At 49.3% G+C, this 23,797-nt stretch overlaps 3 protein-coding genes and 1 long non-coding RNA gene across 4 annotated transcripts in view; 2 read left to right on the top strand and 2 right to left on the bottom strand.

The window, feature by feature from the left end:
* Positions 1-512: 512 nt before the first annotated feature.
* SMIM33 (small integral membrane protein 33) lies at positions 513-3,044 on the bottom strand. The gene is made up of 2 exons (XM_062629283.1): positions 2,772-3,044; positions 513-2,123 (listed from the first exon to the last, which is right to left on the bottom strand). The coding sequence occupies exons 1-2, from the start codon at positions 2,846-2,848 to the stop codon at positions 1,700-1,702; spliced, it is 501 nt and encodes a 166-aa protein (XP_062485267.1). The 5' UTR covers positions 2,849-3,044; the 3' UTR covers positions 513-1,699.
* A 1,704-nt stretch (positions 3,045-4,748) lies between these two features.
* Positions 4,749-23,480, top strand: ECSCR (endothelial cell surface expressed chemotaxis and apoptosis regulator). The gene is made up of 11 exons (XM_062629282.1): positions 4,749-4,912; positions 13,886-13,927; positions 14,379-14,429; positions 15,626-15,739; positions 16,240-16,287; positions 18,158-18,232; positions 18,827-18,925; positions 20,143-20,241; positions 20,851-20,887; positions 22,200-22,299; positions 22,841-23,480. Exons 1-11 carry the CDS (start codon positions 4,855-4,857, stop codon positions 22,847-22,849), a joined length of 732 nt encoding a protein of 243 aa, XP_062485266.1. The 5' UTR covers positions 4,749-4,854; the 3' UTR covers positions 22,850-23,480.
* Positions 5,374-23,797, bottom strand: part of LOC134169050 (uncharacterized) — a 129,623-nt gene continuing 111,199 nt past the window's right edge. Inside the window, exons 2-4 of the long non-coding RNA XR_009966741.1 lie at positions 14,441-14,761; positions 7,101-7,207; positions 5,374-5,566 (exon numbers count right to left, since the gene is read on the bottom strand). This is a non-coding gene — a long non-coding RNA (uncharacterized LOC134169050). The remainder of the gene's footprint in view (positions 5,567-7,100; positions 7,208-14,440; positions 14,762-23,797) is intronic.
* SIL1 (SIL1 nucleotide exchange factor) overlaps positions 15,369-23,797 on the top strand; it is a 198,853-nt gene continuing 190,424 nt past the window's right edge. Inside the window, exon 1 of the mRNA XM_062629274.1 lies at positions 15,369-15,372. The gene's annotated coding sequence lies outside the window, so the exon portion shown is untranslated. The remainder of the gene's footprint in view (positions 15,373-23,797) is intronic.

Below are 23,797 nucleotides of genomic sequence, written 5' to 3'. Positions count from 1 at the left end.
AAGACTCGGGGGTCTTGGTCAATGAGAAGCTCCCCATGACCTGGCTTCAGTGAGCGCTTGAGCCCAGAACCCCCCCGTGTGCTGGGCTGCATCCCCAGACTGTGAGCAGCAGTCGAGGGAGGGGATCCTGCCCCTCTGCTGTGCTCTGGGGAGAGTCCCCCTGCAGTCCTGTAGGGATAGGAATGAGCTTCAAGCAACCTGCTCTAGTGGAAGGTGTCCATGCCCATGGCAGGGGGCTGGAACTGGATGAGCCCTTCAACCCAAACTGGTCTGGGATTCTATGGAGCTACAGGTGTCATTTAGAGATGCCCCTGGAAGGTGTTCAGCTCTTCAGATGGTGCTCGCTAATCAGGGAGGCACACGTTAAAAGATAAGCCCTCTGTTACCACACAGGGGGAGGCAGTGATTTCCAATGGAAATGACACACCTTATTTCCCCTGCCAGAGGCGTGGAAAAGCTGGTAATGCACTGTCAGCTCCGGAAAACAAAAGGGGAAAAAGCAAAACACTGCCTCAGAATTAAAATATATTAAGTTTATTGTAGCGACCAGAATTTCCCAACAAGCCCAACTACTACTTGGCTTTAAAACAAGTGAGAGGAAGGAGGCTGGAGCAGCTGCTGTGTCAGAAATACCTCCAGTGTTCAGAGGAACAGGTAAATGACCTCATTTCTCATCCAGCAGCACACAGAGGGATCTGTGCCAGGGATGCAGCTTAGGACAACGTGGGTCTGCCTTTTCTGGCCAGGCCAGCCCCGCCATCGCTCCCTCCTCAGATGGGATGTGCCCTGCTGCTTCCAACACTGGATCCAGTCGCCAGGTCCCTGCTTCTCTTGGCACAGGGACAGCACACAGAGAAGGGGACAATGAAGGTGACCACAGTGAAGATGAGCTCAGGTCTCCCCATCGCTGCCATTGAGCACAGATGCTGCAGGCTCTGCCCAGAGATGCACCTTCCTCTACCAGTGCCAACGCCTCCAGATGTTCAGCCAGCTGCAAGGGGTGCCCAATGTGCCATCACCACCTCTCTTGCTTATCCTATGTCTCTTCTTCTCTCACCTGCTTCCACAGGGGGACCAGACACATTGTCCTCTGCTGCTGGCTCCTCTGTGGAAACACCATCATGGGTTCAGGAGCTGCCTCCTCTCTTCTGGCTGTTTGCAGGAGGGAGGACAGTGTTTCACCCCTCCAACAGAGGGAGAGGGGCTGTGGCAGGGAGGAAAAGAGGGGCTGGAGGCCTTCCTATGCTGTAGAAACAGCATAATGAGGACACTGTGCATGTGGAAACACCTTTAAGCTGGAAAACAATTCCAAGGTGATGCAACTTCCAGCTCCTGCCAAGGGGATGAGCACAGGCCCAGAGCTCCCCAGCTGGACAAGGACCAAGAGCTCTCCCGGCCACTCCCAGACAGCGTGGGACAGGTAAAACCAGGGCGAGGAAAACCAGAAGAGATGCTAATGCTGTCCCAAGTAGGCTGAGCCAGCCCCGGAGCCTGGGCTGGGGACAGCAGCACCCCAAGGCTGGACTTGTGGGGGCTGATGATGAGTCAGCACAGTGACATCAACCCCCCCCCACTGAGCCTGCTGGGGGAGAGACACAGTCCTGGGGAGCAGGAACCGGTGAGTCTTGGGCTAAGCCAACATCCCAGTCACTGCTCATCCCGTGGGACACGGGCCCCCCAGCCCTCCCCAGATGGCACATCACAGGTACGTGATCTCGATGACATTGGGCTCTGCGCTCCCGCAGGGGAGGTGGTGCTTGCAGGAGCACTGGCAGCTCACACCGGCCAGGTCCCACGGGCAGGGCTGGGCAGGCAGCTTCTTCTGGGAGCCCAGCTTCCTCCAGTCCGTGAGGTGCACGCCGTTGTCCATGTCCTGCGGCATGGGCTCGTGGTACAGGGTGATCTGCACGGTGCGGAGGTGCGGGCCGTAGTGCACCACGACGATGATGAAGACGGCCAAGAGCACGAAGATGAGGACGATCACCGAGATCATGGGCAGGGCATCAGACTTCTTCGTCACGCTCCTGACGATGGTGATGGGGGTGAAGGCGGCCACGTCCTGGGGCTCAGGCTGCCTCAGCTGGCTGCTGGGAGCGGAGGCGTTCATGGCTGAGCAGGCTGACCTGGGGCAGGGAAACACGGGGTGGAAACGGGGTGACCACTGAGCAGAGGCCGGCTGATGTCCTGGTGTCCTGCCCTCGAGTCGGCAGCTCCCTCCTGCACCTGCAGCTGCCAGGGAATGGGGTGGTGCTGTAAGTGTCTGTGGGATGGGATCAGTTTATCTGGGGTTGTAGGATGCTGCCCTGGACACACTCAGCTGAGGGTGATGCTCTGCATCCCCTCAACCTGGACACCTTCAGTGGGGGGCTCTTCCTTCTCCACGACCTTGCAGACTCATAGAATAAACCAGGTTGGAAAAACCTTTAAGATCATCGAGTCCAACCATTCCCCCAGCACTCAAAACTCCACCACTAAACCATGTCACTAAGGGCCTCATGGACATGGGTTTTCACCCTCCCCTCTTCGCCCCCAGCCCCACAGTGCTCATCCAAACCCATCCCCACCAAAACACCCCGCGAGGCAGCCCCTGCCACAGCCACAGAACCCCATGGGAGCCAGCACGGGTAGGGGGGAAAGCAGGGAGGCAGAGCCCTCCCCAGCCCCGCAGCGGTACCTCGGTGTCCCTGCTGCATGGGAATCATCATCTCCCGCGGGGCGCTGAGGGCAGCCGAGCCTCCGGATGCCTCAGGGCTAGGTAGGAACAGACTCACCTCGGAAGCTGCCACGTCACGCCTGGGCCCCGCACCCCCCGGGAGTCCCCGGTGCAGAGGAGGAAGCAGCGGCTCATCCCAAGGGTGCTCCGGGTCACTGCCACCCAGCCCGGTGCCACATCAGCGCCGCGCCCGCTCCCACGGCGCAGCACGCACCCACGGCTGGAAAACCCTTGCTCTCCCGCGGCGAGACAAGGGCCCTTTGTGCGGGCTGAAAGGCCCCGCCGCCGCAGGAAACCTCCCTCCTTCCATGTGTGAAGGGTGGGGTGGTTCAGAACCCACGGCACCCTCCCGGGTGAGCTCCGCACAGCCCCACGGAGCACCCACACAGGGCTCGGGGCTCCAAGGACGCTCACCCCGAGGGATGGGGCAGCTCCAGGGTTGATTCTTTCTGCCTGGGGATCCTGCTGCCGTGGAAGGACCATTCCAGTAGCAGGGTGAGCCCACGGTGCAGCTCTGGACACTGGGACCTGCTCAGGGTCACAGGCAGGAGCCAGTGCCAAGGCAGCGCTCACACATCTCTCCCCGCACACAAGCTTGCAGGGATGCCTTCAAGCGTGGCAGCATCTATCCCTGCATGCAAGTAGGTACCATCCCTCTGGTCCAGGGGTGCTGTGCCTGGTCCAGGTCCTCTGCCACCTGAAGTGACCCTGAGCACATCTCAGAGCAGAAAAGCTGGATCCTTGGGTGTTTCAACCGCTACAAAACACATCTCCCCATCTTTTCATCCCCAAACAACACTGCTCTTACCTGGAGGCTCTCAGCAGACAAGCTGGGGTGAATATATGGGCTTTGTCTTCCCTGCACATGGAGAGGATGGAGTGGGAAATGTCTCTTCCCCCATCCAGCCCAGCATCCAGAAGAGATTTGCCCATACGTTAGAGCTTCTGGGAATCTGCACTCATTTCAGGATTCAGTAAAACCTTAATCTACAGCATAATCTCTGAGCATCACATCTGTGCCAGGGAGACAGAAAATGATGGGGGAGGCTGCTGACAGAGGTTTTGTAAAGGCAAAACTGCTGTGGGATGCTGCCTGCTTTTGGCCTGATGGTTTGCTTGTGGGTTTGGAGGTGTTTGAGGAGACCCACTGAAATACAAGGTGCTGTACAGGACACAGATCTCTCCCTTCACTCCTGCTGCATTCTCCCAGCCATGGAAAGCAAAGACATTGCCAGCAGCATATATCACCCCTCTGATGTGCTGCATGCTGTAAAGGAGCAGCTCCATCGCCCTCAGCTGAGGCTCTGCAGCTTTCCAAGGGCTGGACCAGCCCCTCGAGCCAGGAGACAGTGTGCCGTGGATTTGCATCCTCAACACCTGCACAGATCCTCCAAGCTAGGTGGACACAGGCACCTCTCCCACATGGGGACACCAAGACCCTTCTCCTCCCCCCAGACATCCATTTACATCTAACCCAGGGCAAACTTGTTTACCTCTGAAGTTCAACCTATGCCAGCATGGGATAGATGGGATGTGCACAGCAAGGTTGGGGATAAGAAACCAAATGCCCCAAATCCCTTAGGCTGGATGGGGGGCAGAAATGCCCCAGTTTCCCACTTTCGCCTCTTGGCAAGGAACAGGGATTAGGATAAACCAAAGTGCTGTGCGCTGCATATCTTGTAGGGAAGGATGCTGCTGACACTTGAAAAGCAGCATCCCAGAGCCAGCATTGCAAACCCAGCATCCAGGTGCCCAGACTCACTGGAGCTGCAGAGGGAGGTACAGGCATGGGGCATCAAACAAAGCATCTCCCAAAAACCCCAATCACCATAAGGCAGCTGCCAAGGCCCAAGGCAGGGCAGACCCACTGTGCCACTGTTCTCCCCCACTACCAGAGCTGAATCCCCCCACCAACTGATGGCGAGGTTTCCTTTGCATCGGCAAGCGATGTCTCACATCCTCTCCGACCATAATGGGCTAGAAAACACAGTTCCCCTGTGGATTCAGCCCGTTTCCTTCTATTCTTTAACAGGAAGCTCTGTGAGAGTCAGCCCAGGCAGGCAAATCGCTCCTCACCCTCTTGTTCCTCCCGGGATGGACAGAGCCTCAGCAGGGCTGCACAGCCACAAGCCACAGAGAAGATGCTGGCTCCGTCCGTCCATCCGCTCCTCTGGCTGTTTGGCTGCATGCTCTTCCGAGGTGAGGTGCTCCTCAGGGGCTGGATGGGTGGATTTGGGGTGCCCGGCTTCATGGGGGGCATCAAAGGGAACTGCCAGAGGTTTGAACATGTAGTAGCTGCCATGGGAAAGCTCAGCCTTTAGGTTCAGGGGTGGCAGGGGTCAGGTTGATGGGAAAAGTGTGGCTGTAGCAGGGGTACAGGGTTTATTTTGAAGCACTGGAATGAAATAACTTGTACCCTGGTTAACAGAAGGAGTGTTTCTGCTGTGTTTTGTGATGCTGAGGCATTTTGTTATACATGACTTTACTCTTATTTGACAAAAGTTACAACATTTAAACATAGAGGATGTTGTTTTCTCCAATAATCTTTTTTCCTTGACCCATTTTAATTTTTCCTCTCATCAATATGAATACAAAAACCACCTGCAGGACTCACACAGACCATACCTCATCCTTACTGTAATAACCTGCTCCTTTGCAGGACTCACACAGACCATACCTCATCCTTACTGTAATAACCTGCTCCTTTGTGATAACTGTGCTTTAAGTTCTCTTTCCCACGTGAGTCGTGGCTTGGGATGACGGAATGGGTTTCCTGCTCTGAAGGGTGACAGGTTGTTTTTTCCTGCATCATCAGGCACCTCTTGCTTTGCTGACAGCTGTAGTAGCTGGGAGCTAAAACACATTCAAAGGCATAGAGGCTGAAACAGCATCACTGATTCTAATAGACAAGCACTTAACAAATAATGTGTCTCCAATCCAAAGTTTTTATCATTAAACCATACAAGTTGCCTATGGATTACAGCTGCTGTGCTGGTAATAATGGCAGCTTTAAAAGGCAGAGAATGTAGAAACCAATTCAGTCAGTAGCTGTGTAATACTGAGCAGTAACAGCACATGGATTGGAAAATTCCTCCCTTCATTAGAGAGCAATACTGCTGGCTTCAGCAGAGGGGTGAACTGTGCCTGGTATGAGACAAAGGGCTTCAAGGCCCCTTGGCCGTACTGTGACACTCCTTAATGCCTGCCCTAAATGTTATTTTTCCTCTTGAAGCCAATTGGGATGGTTGGTCTGGGGCAGGAATGCCCAGGGGTGGTCAGGCACCTTCTCTGCATCAGGCTGAGATCCAGCGCCCTGCCAGTGCAGGACCCTGGCTGCTGCAGCATCAGGTGGAAGGGATGCCATCCTCCATCCTCAGTCCTGAGGGCATCACTTTGTCCTCTGCACTCTGCTTGAACCCCTGGGGCAGAGGCTATTCTCACCAAGTGTGTGCCTGGCAGCCAGTGCTGGACCCCAACAGGGTCCTACAGGTGATAACACAGTGCTGGTGCTCGCTGTGCATCCATTGATGCTGTGGTTGCACCTCTCTGGCTTCAATCACAACCACCATCCTTCCCCCCTCCCCATCATGTATGCTGTCTCACTTGGTTTTCTGCATTGATCCAACAGTTCTGAAATGGCTTTTTTAATTGTATGTGTAATTTTATATCAAAGGCACTAAGGGGGTGTAGTACTTGGGGGGAAAGCTTCTATGCAAGGCAAGGATTAGCAAAGGGGGCAGAGGCAGGGCCAGTGATACCACTGGTTCCCCGACACATAGGCAGCTGGAGAAGGGAATGAAGGACCTCAGAAGAGCTCAGTGGTTGCCCTGCACCCAAGCAGAGTGCAGGGAGAGACAGAATTTGCTTTGGCTGGAAAATAATACCTGCCTGTTCCCACACAGACCTTGTTGCTGTTGTTGTTGTTAGGGGTTTCTTGTCTTAATTTTGTTCATTAATTTATTAGTGAATTTATTAGCACTTCATTTCAACTTCTAAGCTCACAGTTATTTCCAAAGGAAGGTTCAAACACTGCTCCTGTGAAATGGCCCAAGTGGGAAGGTTTGCAACATTCCTAACCTGGTTTCCCTCCCCCACAAACACTCAACAGTAATTTTGTCCAAACAAACCTCTTCCTATGAATCGTTTCCATTACAATGGGCAGGCATTTTCCAGACAAAAGAATTCCACTGAAAAACTCCTTCTCCAAGCTGATGAGAACCCAGCAGGATTTTCCCACTGCTCTCCTTACTGGCTGTGCTATAGCCAGTGAATGGATAATGCCACGAGAAGAACAGCATAACAAAACCATGTATGCATTCCAATATATATATTTGATCTAATATATATATTTAATCTAATCAAAATGGGGTGCAGCTAGAGGACAGACCTTCAGCTATCAGAAGAGCTTCCAGATAGAGTACTCCCATCCTTCAACTAGGGCATCCAGTGCATCCTGAAGCCGATTCCTTGGCCAAAGGAGAGGCCAACGCAACCCTGACGCGGTGAACAAGGAAGGGAAAGCAGGAGGTGGTTAGGCAAAATGTTTGTTCACAAAACAAACTGCTCCCTTCTAGTAACACAAAACGCCACAGATGACGCTGCAAACCTGACTGAAGCAGCCGGGGATGGTTTCCAGGAATTATGTCCCATTTACAATACATGAGTCAACACCAGCTGTCCTTGGAGGGGATGGTGCTGGTAACCCAATACCAGGAATGCCAGGAACTGCTGGCAAAACCAAGGTGTGGGCTTAAGCCCAAGGCTGGAAAAGGGAGATCTTTATCCTGTGTAGTACCTCAGCTAGGTAACCTCATTACTCCACTTAGGAGAGGAGCCCACTCTGCACAACCAAATCACCACAACAAGGAGGAACCCCTCTTTCAGGCTTTCTCATATTTCTGGGTTTTGGGGTGCTGGTTTTGCCTTTCAGCTGCATCATCCTAGCAGAGCAGAAAAGATCAAAATCCCCTCTTGGCTGAGGTGCTATTGGAGATATGAAAGGCTCCAGGAGACTTTGCCCCTAATGCCGGTAGCTCATGAAAATGCTTCAAACCTGAAAACACCAGGGATGTGGTTCAATGGCTCTGCCTTACTAGCAGGTGGATTTACAGCTTAGGGAGAAACTTCTTACCCATTGCTGGTAAGAAACCAGTGCCTTGGAACCCAGTACCTGAGATTCAGGGTTTGCTGGTCTCAGGCACAGAGATGCTGTGAGCACTGGAGCCAGGCTGAGAAAGCTGGGCCGGTTCAGCCTGGAGAAGGCACCGTAACAGGAGACCTTAGAGCAGCTCCAGTGCCTAAGGCACAGGAAACCTGGAGAGGGGCTTTGGACAAGGGCCTGTAGGGCCAGGCCAAGGGGAATGGCTTTAACCTGCCAGAGGGGAGACTGAGATGAGCTCTTAGGCAGAAGCTCTTCCCTGTGAGGGTGCTGAGGCACTGGCACAGGGTGCCCAGAGAAGCTGTGGCTGCCCCATCCCTGGCAGTGTTCAAGGCCAGGTTGGACACAGGGGCTTGGAGCAAGCTGCTCTAGTGGAAGGTGTCCATGCCTGTGGCAGGGGTTGGAACTGGATGAGCTTTAAGGTCCCTTCCAACACAAACCAGGCTGGGATTCTATGGAGTGATTTCCTCCTCTGAAACTCCAGACTCAGTGTCAAACCCAAGGAGCAGCATAGGCAGAAGGGCAGGACCCACATCACGAGCACTAGAAAGAGCAGCAGCAAACCCAGAACTCTAAACCAAGCAGGTTATAGAGGAAACTGGAACCATGAAGTAGCTGGGAGGGTGAAGCAGCTTGGTAGAACCAGTGTTTCCTCTCCAAACACCACGGAGCAGTGATGGTGCAGCCAGGAGAAAAGCCATGCTGCCTCGCTCTTCCATAAGCAACCACTTTTAATGGAGAAACCAGACCTCACCACACATGGTATGGTGGCAGAACCCACTCCATACACGCAGTTCCTCACACTGTTTGTATCCTGGCTTGTTTTCTACATTCAAGTGGTTTTTAATTGACTTCCTTTAAGGCCTGCTTCCAGCAGAGCTCACCAGAGAGGAGCACAGAGCATGATGCTCCCAGAGGATGCTCAGGCCTGGGCACTGCCCTTGAGGAGGAACACAGGAAAGCTGAGATTGATTTTAATTGCTGATGAGATCCGGGTTTCATTCCTGGCTCTTTAAACTTTCCATAACACCTTGGCCAAGTCATTACAATTCAGAACCACTTGGCAGCAAGTTCCCAACCCCCCTGTGTTACTTGGGAATTAGACTCTTAAATACCTCTGTGGATCTGGGACCTGATTGCAGCTGTCAGTTATCCTGCGGCATTACAACACTTCTCCTCTCTCCCTCACAGTTCCCACCTTATCTGCTGCACAACCCTTGAGGCAGAGGCAGCTTTTTTAGGCACTTCATAAAATGGGACCTAGGCTTCTGCAGAGCTCTCTTCTTTCCAGGTTTCCTAATACAGGGTTCTTTTTTCCCCTGAAAGCCCTAAGAATTGGCTGTTGCTGCTCTCTGCTGCTTCCACAGCTGCTGTGTTTCACCCAGGAAACAGCTGCCCCTGCTTTAAGCAGTTGGTGCGTTTCTGTCATGGGTCATTTGACAGAAGTGAGTTGAAAAGTCTGATTTTAGGCTGCTGGGTCTCTTTTCTGAAAGCATATGTCCACACGACCTGCAAGCAGAGGTTGTACAGATCCCGCCCATGCAATGTAGAACATCACCACAGCTCCTCCCAGCCCTGCCAGGGAACACAAGAGCAATGCAAGCCCAGGATTACACATCGTTGAGGCAGGCAGTTCCTATCCATCACCAGCTCTGAGAGGACAGGACCAGTCCCAGGCCCTGCACCTTCATACTCATGCCAGAGATGTCCCCTGCAGCTCCATCCCTCTATGAGCACAGAATGGACAGCACAAGCCCTCCCAAAGCTGGACCCAAACCTTGCTGAAGCATTCCCAAGAGCTGCCCCAGGTCTCTGCTACAGCAGTGCTGCTACAGAGGCTCTGACAATGTTTGGGGTTTAAATGTCAGTTCCTCTCTTTGCCCTGCAGCTGGAGAAACCATGCTTTAAACGTCTATGATTGCCAAGAATAATACCATAGCAGAAATATGTAAAATTCACCTTTCTGTTGGTTTACATCATTCTCTTTTTGTGCTGAGGAGCAAGCGGGGTGAGCTCTGGGAACATCACTGTGAGAGAAGGCCTCATGGAAAGGCCTCTCTGCGCTAACACTCACATCTGATCTCGTGGAACTACTACAAGTAACAGAAATCCAACATTCCCCTGCTCATCCTATGGAAAAAATAACCCAAAAGCAGCTAGCACCAAGTGGGAGCTGAAATGCACCTGCAGCCCTGATGCACTCCTGTGTAGCCCTGTGGATAATCATAGAATAATAGAATCATGGAATAGTTAGGGCTGGAAAGGACCTTAAGATCACCCAGTTCCAACCCTCCTGCCAGGGGAAGGGACACCTCACACTAAACCATGTCACCCAAGGCTTTGTCCAACCTGGCCTTGAACACTGTCAGGGATGGAGCATTCACAGCTTCCTTGGGCAACCCATTCCAGTGCCTCACCACCCTCACAGTAAAGAGCTTCTTCCTTATATCCAATCTAAACTTCCCCTGTTTAAGTTTTAACCCATTACCCCTTGTCCTGTCACTGCAGTCCCTAACAAAGAGTCCCTCCCCAGCATCCCTATAGGCCCCCTTCAGATACTGGAAGGCTGCTATGAGGTCTCCACGCAGCCTTCTCTTCTCCAGGCTGAACAGCCGCAACTTTCTCAGCCTGTCTCCATACAGGAGGTGCTCCAGCCCCTGATCATCCTTGTGGCCCTTCTCTGGACTTGTTCCAACAGTTCCATGTCCTTTTTATGTTGAGGACACCAGAACTGCACACAATGCTGCAGGTGAGGTCTCACAAGAGCAGAGCAGAGGGGCAGGATCACCTCCATGACCTGCTGGTCACGCTCCTTTTGATGCAGCCCAGGATAGGGTTGGTTTCTGGGCTGCAAGCACACACTGAAGCCGGCTCATGTTCATTTTCTCATCAACCAACACCCCCAAGTCCTTCTTCGCAGGGCTGCTCTGAATCTCTTCTCTGCCCAACCTGTAGCTGTGCCTGGGATTGCTCCGACCCGGGTGTAGGACCTTGCACTTGGCATGGTTAAACTTCATGAGGTTGGCATCAGCCCACCTCACAAGCGTGTCGAGGTCCCTCTGGATGGCATTCCTTCCCTCCAGGGTATCAACCGAACCACACAGCTTGGTGTCATCTGCAAACTTGCTGAGGGTGCACTCAATCCCACTGCCCATGTCACCAACAAAGATGTTGAACAAGACCAGTCCCAATAATCAGGAGCTTCCCATTCCAGCAAGAGCAGAAAGCTGTGCTTCCCATCATAAATCCCTCTGCAAACTCCCCATTTCCACCTAGAACTGCACGACCCAGCTATAAATCACTTGCACCCAAACAAGCAACAAATATCTTGGCCATGCTTATGCTCAACAGCGAATCCTTTGAATGGCTTTGATGTTTATTGCAATTCCAGCTGCGCTGGCTGCATCCCGGTTATTATTGTTAGCTGTTTATACAGCCAGGGCCCGCCGTGGACGGGAGCAGGGGCTGTGCTGGCAGCTGCACTGGCAGGAAATGGTTTCCAGCCCCGTTTGCACGAGAGTCCCCAGGGATGCCTGCAGGGAGCCGTGACGCGTGGCATTGTTGGTACCCATCCTGCTGCCCAGCCCCACGACACGGCTTGTGTCTCTTCCTGCTTTGCACATGTATATCCCCCTCCCATGTTATTCCACCAGGATGCTAAGCACCCTCACCAAAAGAAAACACCTAATAGAATAGAGCTTTTGATTATTTGAGTTGGCAAGGCAGGCATAACAAGCAGCAGTGGCCAGAAGTCAGAGCCAGACCTGCTCCACTTTGAAATAACAGTGGTTGTGATTAGAGAAGCCAAGGCCATTTATTCCCAAGTAAAGTGTCAAAAGGGGGATCTCTATGATCCATCTCTAGGATTCCATCCCTTGGCCTCTTCACAGCAAAGTTCAAATGTGGCAAACAATGGTGAGAACATACTCGCCCAGGTGAACCTCAAGAACTGATCATAGAATCACAGAATAGTTAGAGTTGGAAAGGATCTTAAGATCAGCTAGTTCAGAAATCCTGCTTTTAAATCTTACTCACAATAACCCCCAGGTTTAGTTTCGCAAAGGGAGAACTCCCATGAGCCAGTACTCTGGTGTGAGCTGCAGTGAAGGGCTGAGCTGAGGAGGAAGAAAGTGTTGAGCATGAGCCTCTTCCTTTAGCCCTAGCACCAGGAATACTGGAGCTAGCCCATGGGATAGCCCCACCAGGGATGGCCACACAGGACAATGTCATGTTCCTTGCCCTCACCTTCTTCCCATCCCTAGAGGTTCTGTTCAAGCTCCCAGATTTCTCCTCAACTGCACCAAAAATAGGGGAATAAGCAGGCAGCCCAGCATCTTTATTCGCCTTTTCCTTTGACAAAGCCTAAGTGTAGACAATAGCCCTTTCTTGAGCAATTCTGGATGCTTTTATGTGCCATGTACACTAAAAAAAAGCACCTGTGATCATTTCAAGAAGAAAATGTGTTACAAGCAGCTACTTCTCATGGGAAAACAAGACAATGGCTTCTGCAAGAGAATTTAGAAGAAAGAGGAGCTGTTGGAGTTTGGCAGCTGCTAGAGGATATTGGCTCCCATGATGATCTCAGCATGTTATGTTTTGTGCTGAATGTATAGAGTATCCTATGGCATTTGGAAACCAACATCCAGAAATTGAGTTTTAACGCTAGTTAAGAGGAAGAAGCCCAGTGACAAAGAGAAAACTTGGCAAACTCTCAGTATCAATGGAAACACCCCAAGTCATCACATGCTGGGCACTGGGGAGGCAGCAGTGCCCAACAGCCTCCCAGGCAACAGGGATGCATCCCCCTCCCTCAGAAAGAGCTTCTCTACCTCTTTAAGAAGGGCAACTGTGTGCCCTGAAAGATCTTTTTCTCCATTATATTAGTTGATTTAGTAAGTGAGGTTACATCTACCCATAAACCTGTCTATGTTGCTGAAGTGATGCTCATTAACGTGTTCTTCAAACCCTGTGGAGAAGGATATCCTACAATTCTCCTACACAATCACTCCCAGCAATTCACTATCTTTACATTAAGGCAGTTTCCTATTGCCCAGCCTCCCTTCTCCTTGATGCAGTTAAAAGTCCTTGTTTTCTGGGCCTGTTCCAAATGGATTTAGAAAACAAATCAGTCCCTTCCTTTCTCTGTAATTAAAGATTTGATCACGCCTTGTCTCTCATCAACTAAACTAGACAGTTCTGCCGGGCTAGTAAGCCAGAAAAGAAAAGTATGGGAACGATCTGAAAAGTCAGGTCTGGTTTTCACAGCCAAATCCTATCTGGAAAGAGACCATGTTTTATAATGTATTCACTGGTGTTTACACACTGTTTTGGTTCCTGTTTGGCTGGGATCATTGTCATAAAGCCTCAGACAAAAAAACAATTACAGCTCCAATGCACTTAGATGAGAAGAATGAGATCAATCTGGAGCTCACTACACCCAGACAGTCCCAAGCGGTGAGCTCTGAGCCAAGCCCTGATAACCAAACATATGCTGGATGCTGAAGATCTCATCCCAGATATACACCACTGCCAGGGCAGTCAAAACCTTTCAGACACCTACAGCACAGTGACCTACCACAAAGTTCCTCACCCACACTGGCTCCTGGTAAGAAATGGGATGTTGCAGGTGGTGAGGCACTGGCACAGGCTGCCCAGAGAGGTTGTGGATGCCCCATCCCTGGCTCATGGGGGGCAAATGACCCCACTGATTTAATATGGCCTTGCATTTCCCCTGTAGCAGAAGATGACATCTCCTTGAAGGGTCCTGCTCTATCTGGGGAGGAGGGCATTTATCCTGGCTGAATAAACTCCACTCCTAACTTATTCAGAACCTTGCAATTTTGCACTCAGTATTTGCTACTGCTTCTTTGCTAATGCTTTTGGGGAAATCATGTATTTTAAAGTCAATACTACAGAAGGTGAGGAAAACCCAAACCATACAACCAGCAAGAACACCAGTGCATTAGTGACAGTCACAGATTAGCTCTGCTAAAACTCTTATTCTTTCATTGCAGGTACTACAGCCTCCACAGAGTCCTCTGTCCAAGCTGTTACAGGTACCTCCTGGGTTGTGATCTGCTTATACATCTATTTGGATGTGGATGCATATGCCCATGTGGGGATGCAAATAGAGCACCCTTACATAGGAACTCCCACCCACTGAAGGACATTCTCCAAGGACCCTGCATTGCCCACCTCTGCCTGCCCCACTTAACCATTCACCACCCCCAGGTCTCCAGGGGCCATGGAAGCCACCATGTCCGTTTCTTAGCAGTTAACACACTCTCCTCCATGGATCCCCAGAGCCAAGGCCCCTTTATCCACATGTCTCTATAGCCACACCAGTGACAAACCCTCTCCTTCCCATCTGTTTCCTTCACCTTTTCAGCTGTCACTGTCTACAACAGCCCCTTTCTGGCCCATCCTTCAGCTCTCCCCATGGGGAACCCACTAACAAGGAGCATGCATAGGAGAAGTCACCTCCATGTCTCTCTGCTTGTGTTACAGGTCAATCCCAATCAACAACTGACAGTCCTGAAGTAAAGAACCATACCTCAGGTAATACTCACCTGGAGACCTCAGAATGTGGCTCAGGGGCATCCTGGCTTGCAACTGTTCTGACCTTCAGCCTAGATGGGCCATCCAGCAATAGATGGGGCTGTGCAGCAGCAGGTTAGATGAGGACAGTGATGGGGAAGAAGGAAATTTAGTGATATAAGGGCTTCTGACCCAGCCAGCTCACCCTAGAGGGACCAAGGTACAGGTGTAAGAACAGGGGAAAAAAATCCCTAAACTGAATAGGGAGAAGCAGAGTCATTAGGTTAACACTGCCTTAGCTCTAACTTGCAGAATCATCATAGAATCCCAGACTGGTTTGGGTTGGAAGGGACCTTAAACTCACCCAGTTCCAACCCCTGCCACGGGCGGGGACACCTTCCACTAGAGCAGCTTGCTCCAAGCCCCTGTGTCCAACCTGGCCTTGAACACTGCCAGGGATGGGGCAGCCACAGCTTCTCTGGGCACCCTGTGCCAGCGCCTCAGCACCCTCACAGGGAAAACAGAACAAAAACAAACACGCACACCCCACCCCCCCAAAAAAAAACACCTTAAAACCATTTTTACTCTTTTCACATTTTTATCAGAAAGCCAAGAAAAGTCTAGATGGGATTTCTCTGTAAATTCCAAGCTGGTGATCCACTCTTCCTTGCAAAGGGCTTACTGAAAGCCTCCCCCCACCCCGCATCTTGCTCTGGATCATGTTCATGCTATGGAGCTTCAAGTAGCAGGTTGAGGAAGATGGCAGAGCTTCCAGAGCTGAATTATCTGTGCTTAAGAAACTCACCATGAAACAAAACACAGGAGTTAGTACTTCAGATAACAAGCAAGCAAATACATCAGGACCCCACAGCCAGATAAAGTGTCCAGTGATAAAAACACCTGCATCTTCTAAGCAGGAAAAAAACAGTGGCAAAATACTTTCTCCACATGCCTCCTGAGCTCTGTGAGCTCAGCATCTCCACATACTAAAAAAGCAAAAGCTAATGCCAAAGCACAAGAGCTCCCTGACTCTGAGCAGGACAAAGGCTATTTCCTTCTCTACGCAAGGAAATCTGCCCATGCTTTCCTAGCAATTACCCATAGCTCCCAAGGAGCTTGAGGACTCTTTGCAATAGCCATGGCCCACTCCAAGCTGTTTCTGAACAGAACTTGAGGTGAGCAGAACCCTTTGAAGTAACACTACACTTCCTCTACAGAGCCTTCAGTAAAATCAACACCACCAACTGATTTGAATCTCACCTCTGTGGGTCCAACTACTGCAGCCAAGTCCTCTTCCTTCACAACAACACTGCTAACATTGACTGTGCAAGGTAAGCATGGAAAGCTCTAAATTTTGCTCAGGTAGAACCTGTTTGTGTATCCCTCTTTATCCAAGCAAAACTGGAGGCATCAGAAAGACTGGGCTACTCCACGATATGCTACTTATTCAGTAGCAGCAATTTTGAATCTGAGTCTTTGCTAAAAGAGCTCACTCCAGCTCCCTAGAACCACGGGGCTGGACAGAAGTGTTACCTAGACGTGGCAGCTACTCAGCAAGCTCATATCAGAAGAGCCAGATCATGCTTTACCAGGTAATAGTTTGTGGAGGAGCTACAGGCTCCCCAGCAGACCTCTCCCAAGCTCACCTCCCACGTACACTCTCCAAAGTAACTGCACAGCTTGCTAGCTGGACATCTTGACACTAGTTTGGAGGGGAAGCCTCATGCAGACAAAGCTTTTTTCACTCTATAGAAACCAAACAGCTTTCCATAGCACGATCAGTAGCAGCTTCAAGAGTTAATTCTCCTTTTCCCATGTTTTCTTCACCCAGATGAAAAGCCTACTGGAAGCACAAGCACAGCAACTTCAGCATCTCAAGGTACTTTGTCCTTTTATAGAGTAACAATAAGTTTAGATCATTTCATGGCAAGTAACTTACCTGGTTCACGTGGTGCAGGTTACCTCAGCACTAGTCTAGCTTGGGGTTGAGCAATCAGTAACACCCAAAATCATGTCTGGTATCCCTACAAGCAGTGATAAAACAGAGGACCAAGTGCACTTAACATCTTTCACCTGGCATGAACTTGAACAGTTGAAAGACTGATCTATGCTTAGAAAAGGGAGCCCCTTTAACATCCTTCTAAAAAGAATAGTTCTGCTTTTGACATTTTGCTTAACCCAACCTGTAAGCAAAAAAAGACCAACAACTTGAGCATTCAGTGAGAGCTTTCTCAGAATAAGAGCAGAACCCAAGGGAGGGGAAGACTGGAATCTGCCAACTGAGCTGATTCTCCATTAAAGATTCAGCCTAAAAAAAAACCTGCAGTGGTCAAGACAAAGTGTTCTGCCCCTCCAAGCCCCTCTCAGATCTTCTCCAGCGCAAGCAAGGTTAAAAACCTGTGGTCAGCTCTGCCTGCACAGATGTCCAACCAGCATGCCTGTGCCCAGCCAAGCCAAGAGCCCCTTGCAGCAGAGCAGATTGCTATTAATTATAACCCTGCTTTACACCTGAGAAGCTCCATACATCTTTGACTATACAGATGCTTCCAAAAGTGAGATCTCCTGTTGTGTGAGACCCACCATTTCCCAGCGATGGGGTATCCACGTCAGACTCAGCAAACCACAGCTTCTGCCCATCACCTGTGGCGAGAAGAACAATTCCAGAATGAAACACAGTTTGATGAGTGGTGAAAAAACCATACAGCAGCAGCCCCTGCTTCTCAGGGCTGTTCTGCTCCACGTGGTTTCTGAGCCAGTTAGATGTGTCACTGCATACCCTTTCCCCTTTACACAGCACTTCCCCTTTTCCTTCTGACTTCTGGCAAAGCTGCATTCCAAAACAGTGAGGTTTTGTGCAAGCCAGGAACCCCAGTTCAGCTGCACACCGTGCCTGGTGCAGCGCCAGGAGCTGCTTCACGCTTCTCCAGGCATCGCATACTTTTGGCCAATGCTGCTGTTGAGAAATGGGGACAGAAAAGGAGGAAAGAAGATCCTATTTGACCTACAGATGATCTTCTGAAACATTCAAGTATCATTTTTAGTCTCCTGACAGGGCCTGTAGCTGTTGAATAAGGTCCATGCAGACAATCTGGCAGTTCCACACACATCCAGGAGGCAACAAGGACTTTTCTTTCTCTCTGTAGAAGTGAGACACACAGGCTAGCTTTACATTTGCTTGCAGAGGCACTGGAAGCAGCTGGCACATCCCAAACAGCCTCATATTAGCCAGTTTATCCCACTGAGAACTGGAGTCCTTGCTCAAACCGACCTCTACACTGTCACAGATGGTGTAACTCAAACTAGCTTCATTACTTCTAGGTCACACAGGACAGCATATCCACTAATTCCAAGTGAAAGGGCAAGCCGAACAGTCAATTCACGCCCATATTCTGCAGAATTTCTTCCCCAAAATCTCAGTGTTCATGAGCAATAGCAGATCTATAACCTTCCCAATTCACTCTCTGTGTTCAGTTGCTCTCTCTGCCCCAAAACTGCATCAGGGGCCACAGAACCTGATGAGTTAATACAAGGGTATTTGAATTTTGGTTCCCTGAGTTTCTATTTGGACATGGAAAATAGTACAAAGTATTTTTGGTGGGAAGGTTGTAGCCTGATTATAACCTCCACATATTCTCAGATATTGCCAGCATTACCATGAATCCATTCTCCTCTCCAGCATGCCCATTAATTCTTTTGGTTATGAGATGATGCTCAAGGACAAGACTCACATTTCGTGTTTCTCTAAGCAGGTCAAGAGCCCACGAGAAGCAAGAGTACCACAGCATCAGTAACTCCAGGTGCTTCCTCCACTCTCTCACAGGGAGGTAATTACCACTAGACATTTTATAGCCCTTTACATAGCCAACAGCAAGCCCATCATACTATCTTCAGGGCAGCATGTCGAACAGCCAGCAAGTACCTGAGGGATGCTCTCCATCCCATTTAGCCCTTGAAAAACCTGCAAAGCTCCACAGAAGCAGCACTTCAGGGCAACCTGTTGAGCCTGGGAGCAGTGGTTGTGATTTACATCAGGAAAGGTGCCCTATGGCAAAAGGTTGTAACAGGAGGGAGATGGGATAAACTCTCCACACAAACACATAGAATCATAGAATGGTTTCATGCTCAGGTTCCTGAAGGGGGCTGGAACTAGCTGACCTTTGAAGATCTCTTCCAAATCTTCACGATTCCTCACTGGGGACCCTGCAGAAAACCCTGTGGAGGTTCTCAGTTTGCTCACAAAAGGCAGCCTGACTCCTACCCAGGTCTTGGTCACTTTGCTGTTAACATGGATGCGGCTGGTCAGGATCCATCATTATTCTCTTCAAGCGCAAGTTAGGTCCTCTAGCACTGCTAGGAATCCTCTTCCTAACCATGAAGAAAGCCTTTTACATAAAGCTTCCTTTTTCCCTCTCTTGCAGGCACCTCAAATCCAGTCACCCCAACACCAATGTCCTCTGGCTACCTGCCTGTGCCCACTCCAACAGATGATAAATCCCCACTGACAGTGGCAGCTTTCGGTAAGGTCTTGTGCAACCTGAGGAGAGGAGAGGGGTCTCTTTCACTTGGACACCCATCTTCAAAGATGCTTCCCCCAAGATAACTCCACAGTTATGCCTGATCCTGGAGTTTTCAGGGTACAACCATCAAGAAACACTTGTCACCAGCAGGCAATAAAGCACCTAATAAATAACAGTCATGTCCAGTATACAAGGGACAGACAACTTGGAAGTCCATCACAGCTACACCTGAGTTTGAGATCTTGCTCTCAGCACCAGCGTTTGCCCCAGCTCCCTGTTAGGGCAAGACCTGAGCACAAATCATCCTATATGCCTTGGTTCCCCTGGTAGGGTCTAGAATAAATACAGTACCTGCCTGGAAACTTAGCCATATTATTTTTACCCTTCATTCCCATCCCGCCTTCCTGCTTTCCCTTGTGTATCTGCACCCTGCTTGGCAGGAAGCAGTCAAATCTTCCACATGCTTCAGATTATTGAAGGATGGAACAAGAGATGCCATGCCTTAACCTGGCACTACATTTGAAGATAGGCACAGAGTAGATTTAAGAGACCCATTCTGTCTTGGCCTATACTGTCCCCCTTCTCCATGAAGATGAGCAAAAAAAGCCAATTTACTCATTTATATCATACTAAAGGAAAAAAATTGTTATTTCAGAAGCATTTTAATAGTCAAGTGTTGACTTCAGAAGTATCATTTGCTTGTATCTTCTAAGGGAAGCCACGGGAAGTCCTAAAGCAATCTTAACAGTGCAAGATTCACGTGCAAAGATGAGTTTGATTTATTGAGGCCTGACATCAGAATCAGATCTGGACTTAAACACTGGTTTATTAGACAAATAACATCGCTCACAGTCTTTCGCTTGTCTCTCCCTATTACATTACATATTTATCTGACTTTATACACCTTTAGGATAAGATTTACCAACTGCAGTAGGGATAGATTGACTCCAGTCAATCCCCAGTGTAATCAGCTGACTTCTGCCCTCCTGGCACTGCCTTACCAATTCAGTAATCAGAAGCCCTTTGAGGCTATAACACAAGAGGATAAAGCCATTTGCTGTAGTGACTATTTACTTCTCTATTAACTACCATTGCTCATTTTAATAGCAACACTGATTCCCTACCCAAGTTTTGAAGACAAAGTCTCTCTGCTATTCAGAAGCCAAGGACAGGCACGTTGTGATATCAATCACCAACAGTCCTTTCTGCATCCCCAGGTGTCATCAGCTTCATCGTTATCCTGATAGTGGTTGTGATCATTCTGGTCAGCGTGGTCAGCCTGAGATTCAAGTGTAACCGCTCAAAGGACTCAGAAGGTATTTACCTGGGCTGATCTGTCTTTCCCTAATCAAAAAGTCATCAGTTTTCATGTGGATTTGGCAATTCCTAAAAGATGCTTTTAAAAAGCTTACACAGTGCTGACGTTTTGAAGCCAAACTGGAACACAGATTCAGCAGTTAGGAATGTGGTGTGACCACCTCTTTAGAGTCCCAGCCCAGGCCCATCTGCACAAGTGAACAGCCTGAAGTTTGCTGCAGTTAAATGTGCAGATTTGCAAAGGTGAGCAGCTCTTCCAGCTAAAATCATGGAGTTTCACACTCCTTTTTCCCTAGGAATTCCATTTCCCACTAAGCAGTGCCCACTAGAGGGCAAGGCTGCTCCACAGCAAGGCTAATAACTGCCAAAGACCAAAGGATCCTAGAGACTTGACTGTACAGGCGGCAAAGCTTTCAATCCTGCCCATGTGTCACATTAGTTGAAGAATTCTCTCTAACCACCTCTCAAGTACCCCCCACGGTGTCTTTAATCTCATTTGGATTTCATTTATAACCCTGTACAACGTGATTCGGTATAACTGACTTACTTTACTGCTTAGCTGCGATGTTTTCTCACCTGTCCATCACCAACTGCTTTTCTCCCTCCAGACAAACAGAAACCAGGAACCTCCATGGTATCAGAGAGGTAAGGCTGCTCACACTAGTCATATTCTATTGAAAGTGCCAATTTTATTCTAGACCTACTTTTAGCACAGAAAAGTGCCCGCTTTGGTTATTTCATGTGGAAAGAAGCATTTCAAGACATCTTTGAAAGAGGTAAAAACCCCCAAATCAGCTTTGATAGCACCTCATCCTATGCCTGATGGAATCCAAGGTAGAAGTTCAAGATTTAGGGGTCTCATTTCAAAGCTGCACTGTTACCTGTGAAGACTCAGCACCTTCCAAAAGCAGTTTGCTTGTCTTTCTTAGCCTAGATACAGACTTAAAGTCTAAAGTTGGGTTTCTGGATCTTAAAGCAGCCACCGTGAGATGAAATCAGGTCCCCAAAAATATCTTCCAAGACACCTATTACTGTTATCTAGCAAGTACAGAGGCTTTTGAAAGAGAAGTATCAAGTGGAGGACAGTCCATCTGAACCCCATGGTCCATCCCTGCTACCAAAGAAGAGGCTACATGTGAGAAAGGAGCAGGAAACAAGAGCTGGAAGGGATTAAAACATGTTGCTCCTACTTTTCCAACTGACTGTTTCCTATCAAAGTCATAAATTCTGCTCTGGCAAGAGGCAAGGGATACAAGGAGCAAAGTCCTGAAGTATTTAGGTGCCAAATCTGCATCAACAGTTTCCAAATACCCTTAATGACTGCAATCTAAGTGATCTGAGGCCACTGAGGCAGCATATGTCAGAGAGCTATGCTCCCAAGGGCACCCTAATCCCCAGAGTCATCCAGTCTCCACTGCACTAAATGCATATCCCAGCCCTCAAGGTAGGTAAAAAAGGAGAATTTCACCTTCCTGACACTTGTGACTTGTAAAGAGAGACACTGCAATCCATGAGCAGCAGCAGATATAAAAATACCCAGGGCTCCCCTTGAATGACAAATAAACCCAAGGGTGTAGGACAGAAGGACACGGTGATGTTTCCTTTTGTTCCAGTTCTGGTAATAGCTGAGTCACTGACTACCAGATCCAAATGGCTGAACTGATTCTGCTTACAAGCAGTGACACAGGTGACAACGGTGCTTCGTGTAGGGCAAGCCAGCACCACATCCAGATTTGCCTCGATGCACTGCCTGTTACCCCAGAGATCTCCAAACCTGTGTTCAGATGGGGATGGGAAATTTGGCACTAAGGACAGGCCTGAATCAGGACAGCAGCTCAAAAGCAAGGGCAAGTCACCCCTGGCCCCATGCACTAGGCCTGCTTGCCTCCAGCTGGGCACAAAGAAGCTTCCCCCCTCATTTTCCAGAGTGGTTAATGCTGCCTTCTCTTTTTGACAGCTGCTCAGCAGGCACAAGCCAGAAGAATAACAGCATCACCCTGATCTCCATGAAGAACATCAACATGAACAACAGCATGAGTTACCCACCATCAGAAAAGGTTTCCCTTCTAAGCCTTGCTTTTTAGAGAGTTATCTGGGGATTATTTCTCTTGCTAGATAAGAACATGCCCTTGAGGTATTTCTTTGTTCTCTTATTCCTTCAGAAGGATAATAAAACCCAGCTACCATCAAACTCCTGAAGGTCCAAACTGGTTCTAGTGAGTGGTGAAAAGTCTGGGTATCTATTCCAGGTCTATTCAAGCTGTCTGAACTCAAGGCATCAAGTATATCTCATGTATATAGGTGCCATCCCCTAGGGCCAGCCACCAAAGGCAGAGGGATCTGCCATTAAATGAAGAGGTAACTAAGCTAGCCTTTGAGAAATCAAGGTCTCACCCTCTAGTCCAAGCTGACCCACTCCTCCCCCACAGGAGATGCTGAAGCACAGCCCCACCTGTACCCTCAGACTCATTGGGCACAAGTCATTCACAGCATTTTCAGTCATTTTAAAGCTGGGATGGAGTTTGAGAGAACAAACTGCTTAACTTCTTTTGCCAGCCAAAAAGGCTGCTGATGCACTGTATTTTGCTCTTTTTGTAGGTGCTATGAAGCCAAGAGCCCAGAGCTTGAAGCTGACACAACCAGTGATGACTTTCTACGTTCTTTTTATTATGTTTTTAGGGGTTTTTTATCTTTAGGGAAGTGCAAGAGTGGACTTATATATAAATTATTATGTCCTTTCTGATCAATACATGTACAGTAGCATCCCACGTAGCTTCCCCACCTGGGGTCTAAGGGCTTTCTCCAGTTACAGCCTGCCACGCTCAGTGGTTGATATCTATTTTTTTATAAGCCTTCAACACTCAGATTATTCCAGCAGCAAGAACCACCAAGGCACCATCTACTTCACCAATAAACTGCTGCCTTAGATTAATGGCCTCTGTAGTCTGTGCAAGCCAGTCACAAGCTTCTCAATCAGTCCAGCCCCACATTCAGTCAAACCCCTGCACTAGAATAGCATGATCTGAAGCTGGACGCCTAATGGGACTTAAATGACCAAGTGCTGTGTCAAATTCCAGCACAACTGCTCCAAGCCCCTTATCCTCAGTACCCTCATCATCCCCAGAGTGGTGGGGATGACCACATCCACCTAACTCACATGCTTGTTGTGAGACTATGTTAATCTATGTCTGGAAAGCATTTGGAGAGCCAAGAATTAAAGGTGCTGCTGAAATGCAAATTGCCATCTGAAATACTTGATTATTAATAACTGAGCTGCAGGCAGGCAGATTGCTATCTGCCCACAGGTTCAACATGCTCAAAGAAGACTTAACAGTGAAGAACAAAGTCCCTGCATAGACAAGGTTTTATCTGAGTGTAAAAAGGAGTGGCTGCAAGCAAAATGCTGAGCTACCTCAGCTCCTGAACTTTGGTAGCTCATGGTTTTTGGGAGAGCTTCCATCTTCTATACCACTGCCCTCTCAGAGCTTCCTGCTAGAGCAGAAAAGCAACACCCCCTTCCACAGCACCAAGAGCCATTAGTGCACCCCCAAATCA

Source organism: Pezoporus occidentalis, unplaced genomic scaffold (assembly GCF_034315485.1).
Source record: "Pezoporus occidentalis ecotype Australia unplaced genomic scaffold, CSIRO_AGI_Poc_V1 ctg33, whole genome shotgun sequence".
NCBI lineage: Eukaryota > Metazoa > Chordata > Aves > Psittaciformes > Psittacidae > Pezoporus > Pezoporus occidentalis.
This window is presented reverse-complemented; position numbering and strand designations above follow the sequence as displayed.

What these genes read in the sequence shown, in the direction of transcription:
- SMIM33 (XM_062629283.1), bottom strand. Translation starts at nt 2,848, where the DNA reads ATGAGCCGCTGCTTCCTCCTCTGCACCGGGGACTCCCGGGGGGTGCGG. An exon ending in GTGACGTGGCAGCTTCCGAG is followed by an intron (nt 2,124 to 2,771) that starts GTGAGTCTGTTC and finishes TCCCTGCCCCAG; the next exon opens with GTCAGCCTGCTCAGCCATGA.
- ECSCR (XM_062629282.1), top strand. Translation starts at nt 4,855, where the DNA reads ATGCTGGCTCCGTCCGTCCATCCGCTCCTCTGGCTGTTTGGCTGCATG. An exon ending in CTCTGTCCAAGCTGTTACAG is followed by an intron (nt 13,928 to 14,378) that starts GTACCTCCTGGG and finishes CTTGTGTTACAG; the next exon opens with GTCAATCCCAATCAACAACT. An exon ending in AGTAAAGAACCATACCTCAG is followed by an intron (nt 14,430 to 15,625) that starts GTAATACTCACC and finishes CTTCCTCTACAG; the next exon opens with AGCCTTCAGTAAAATCAACA.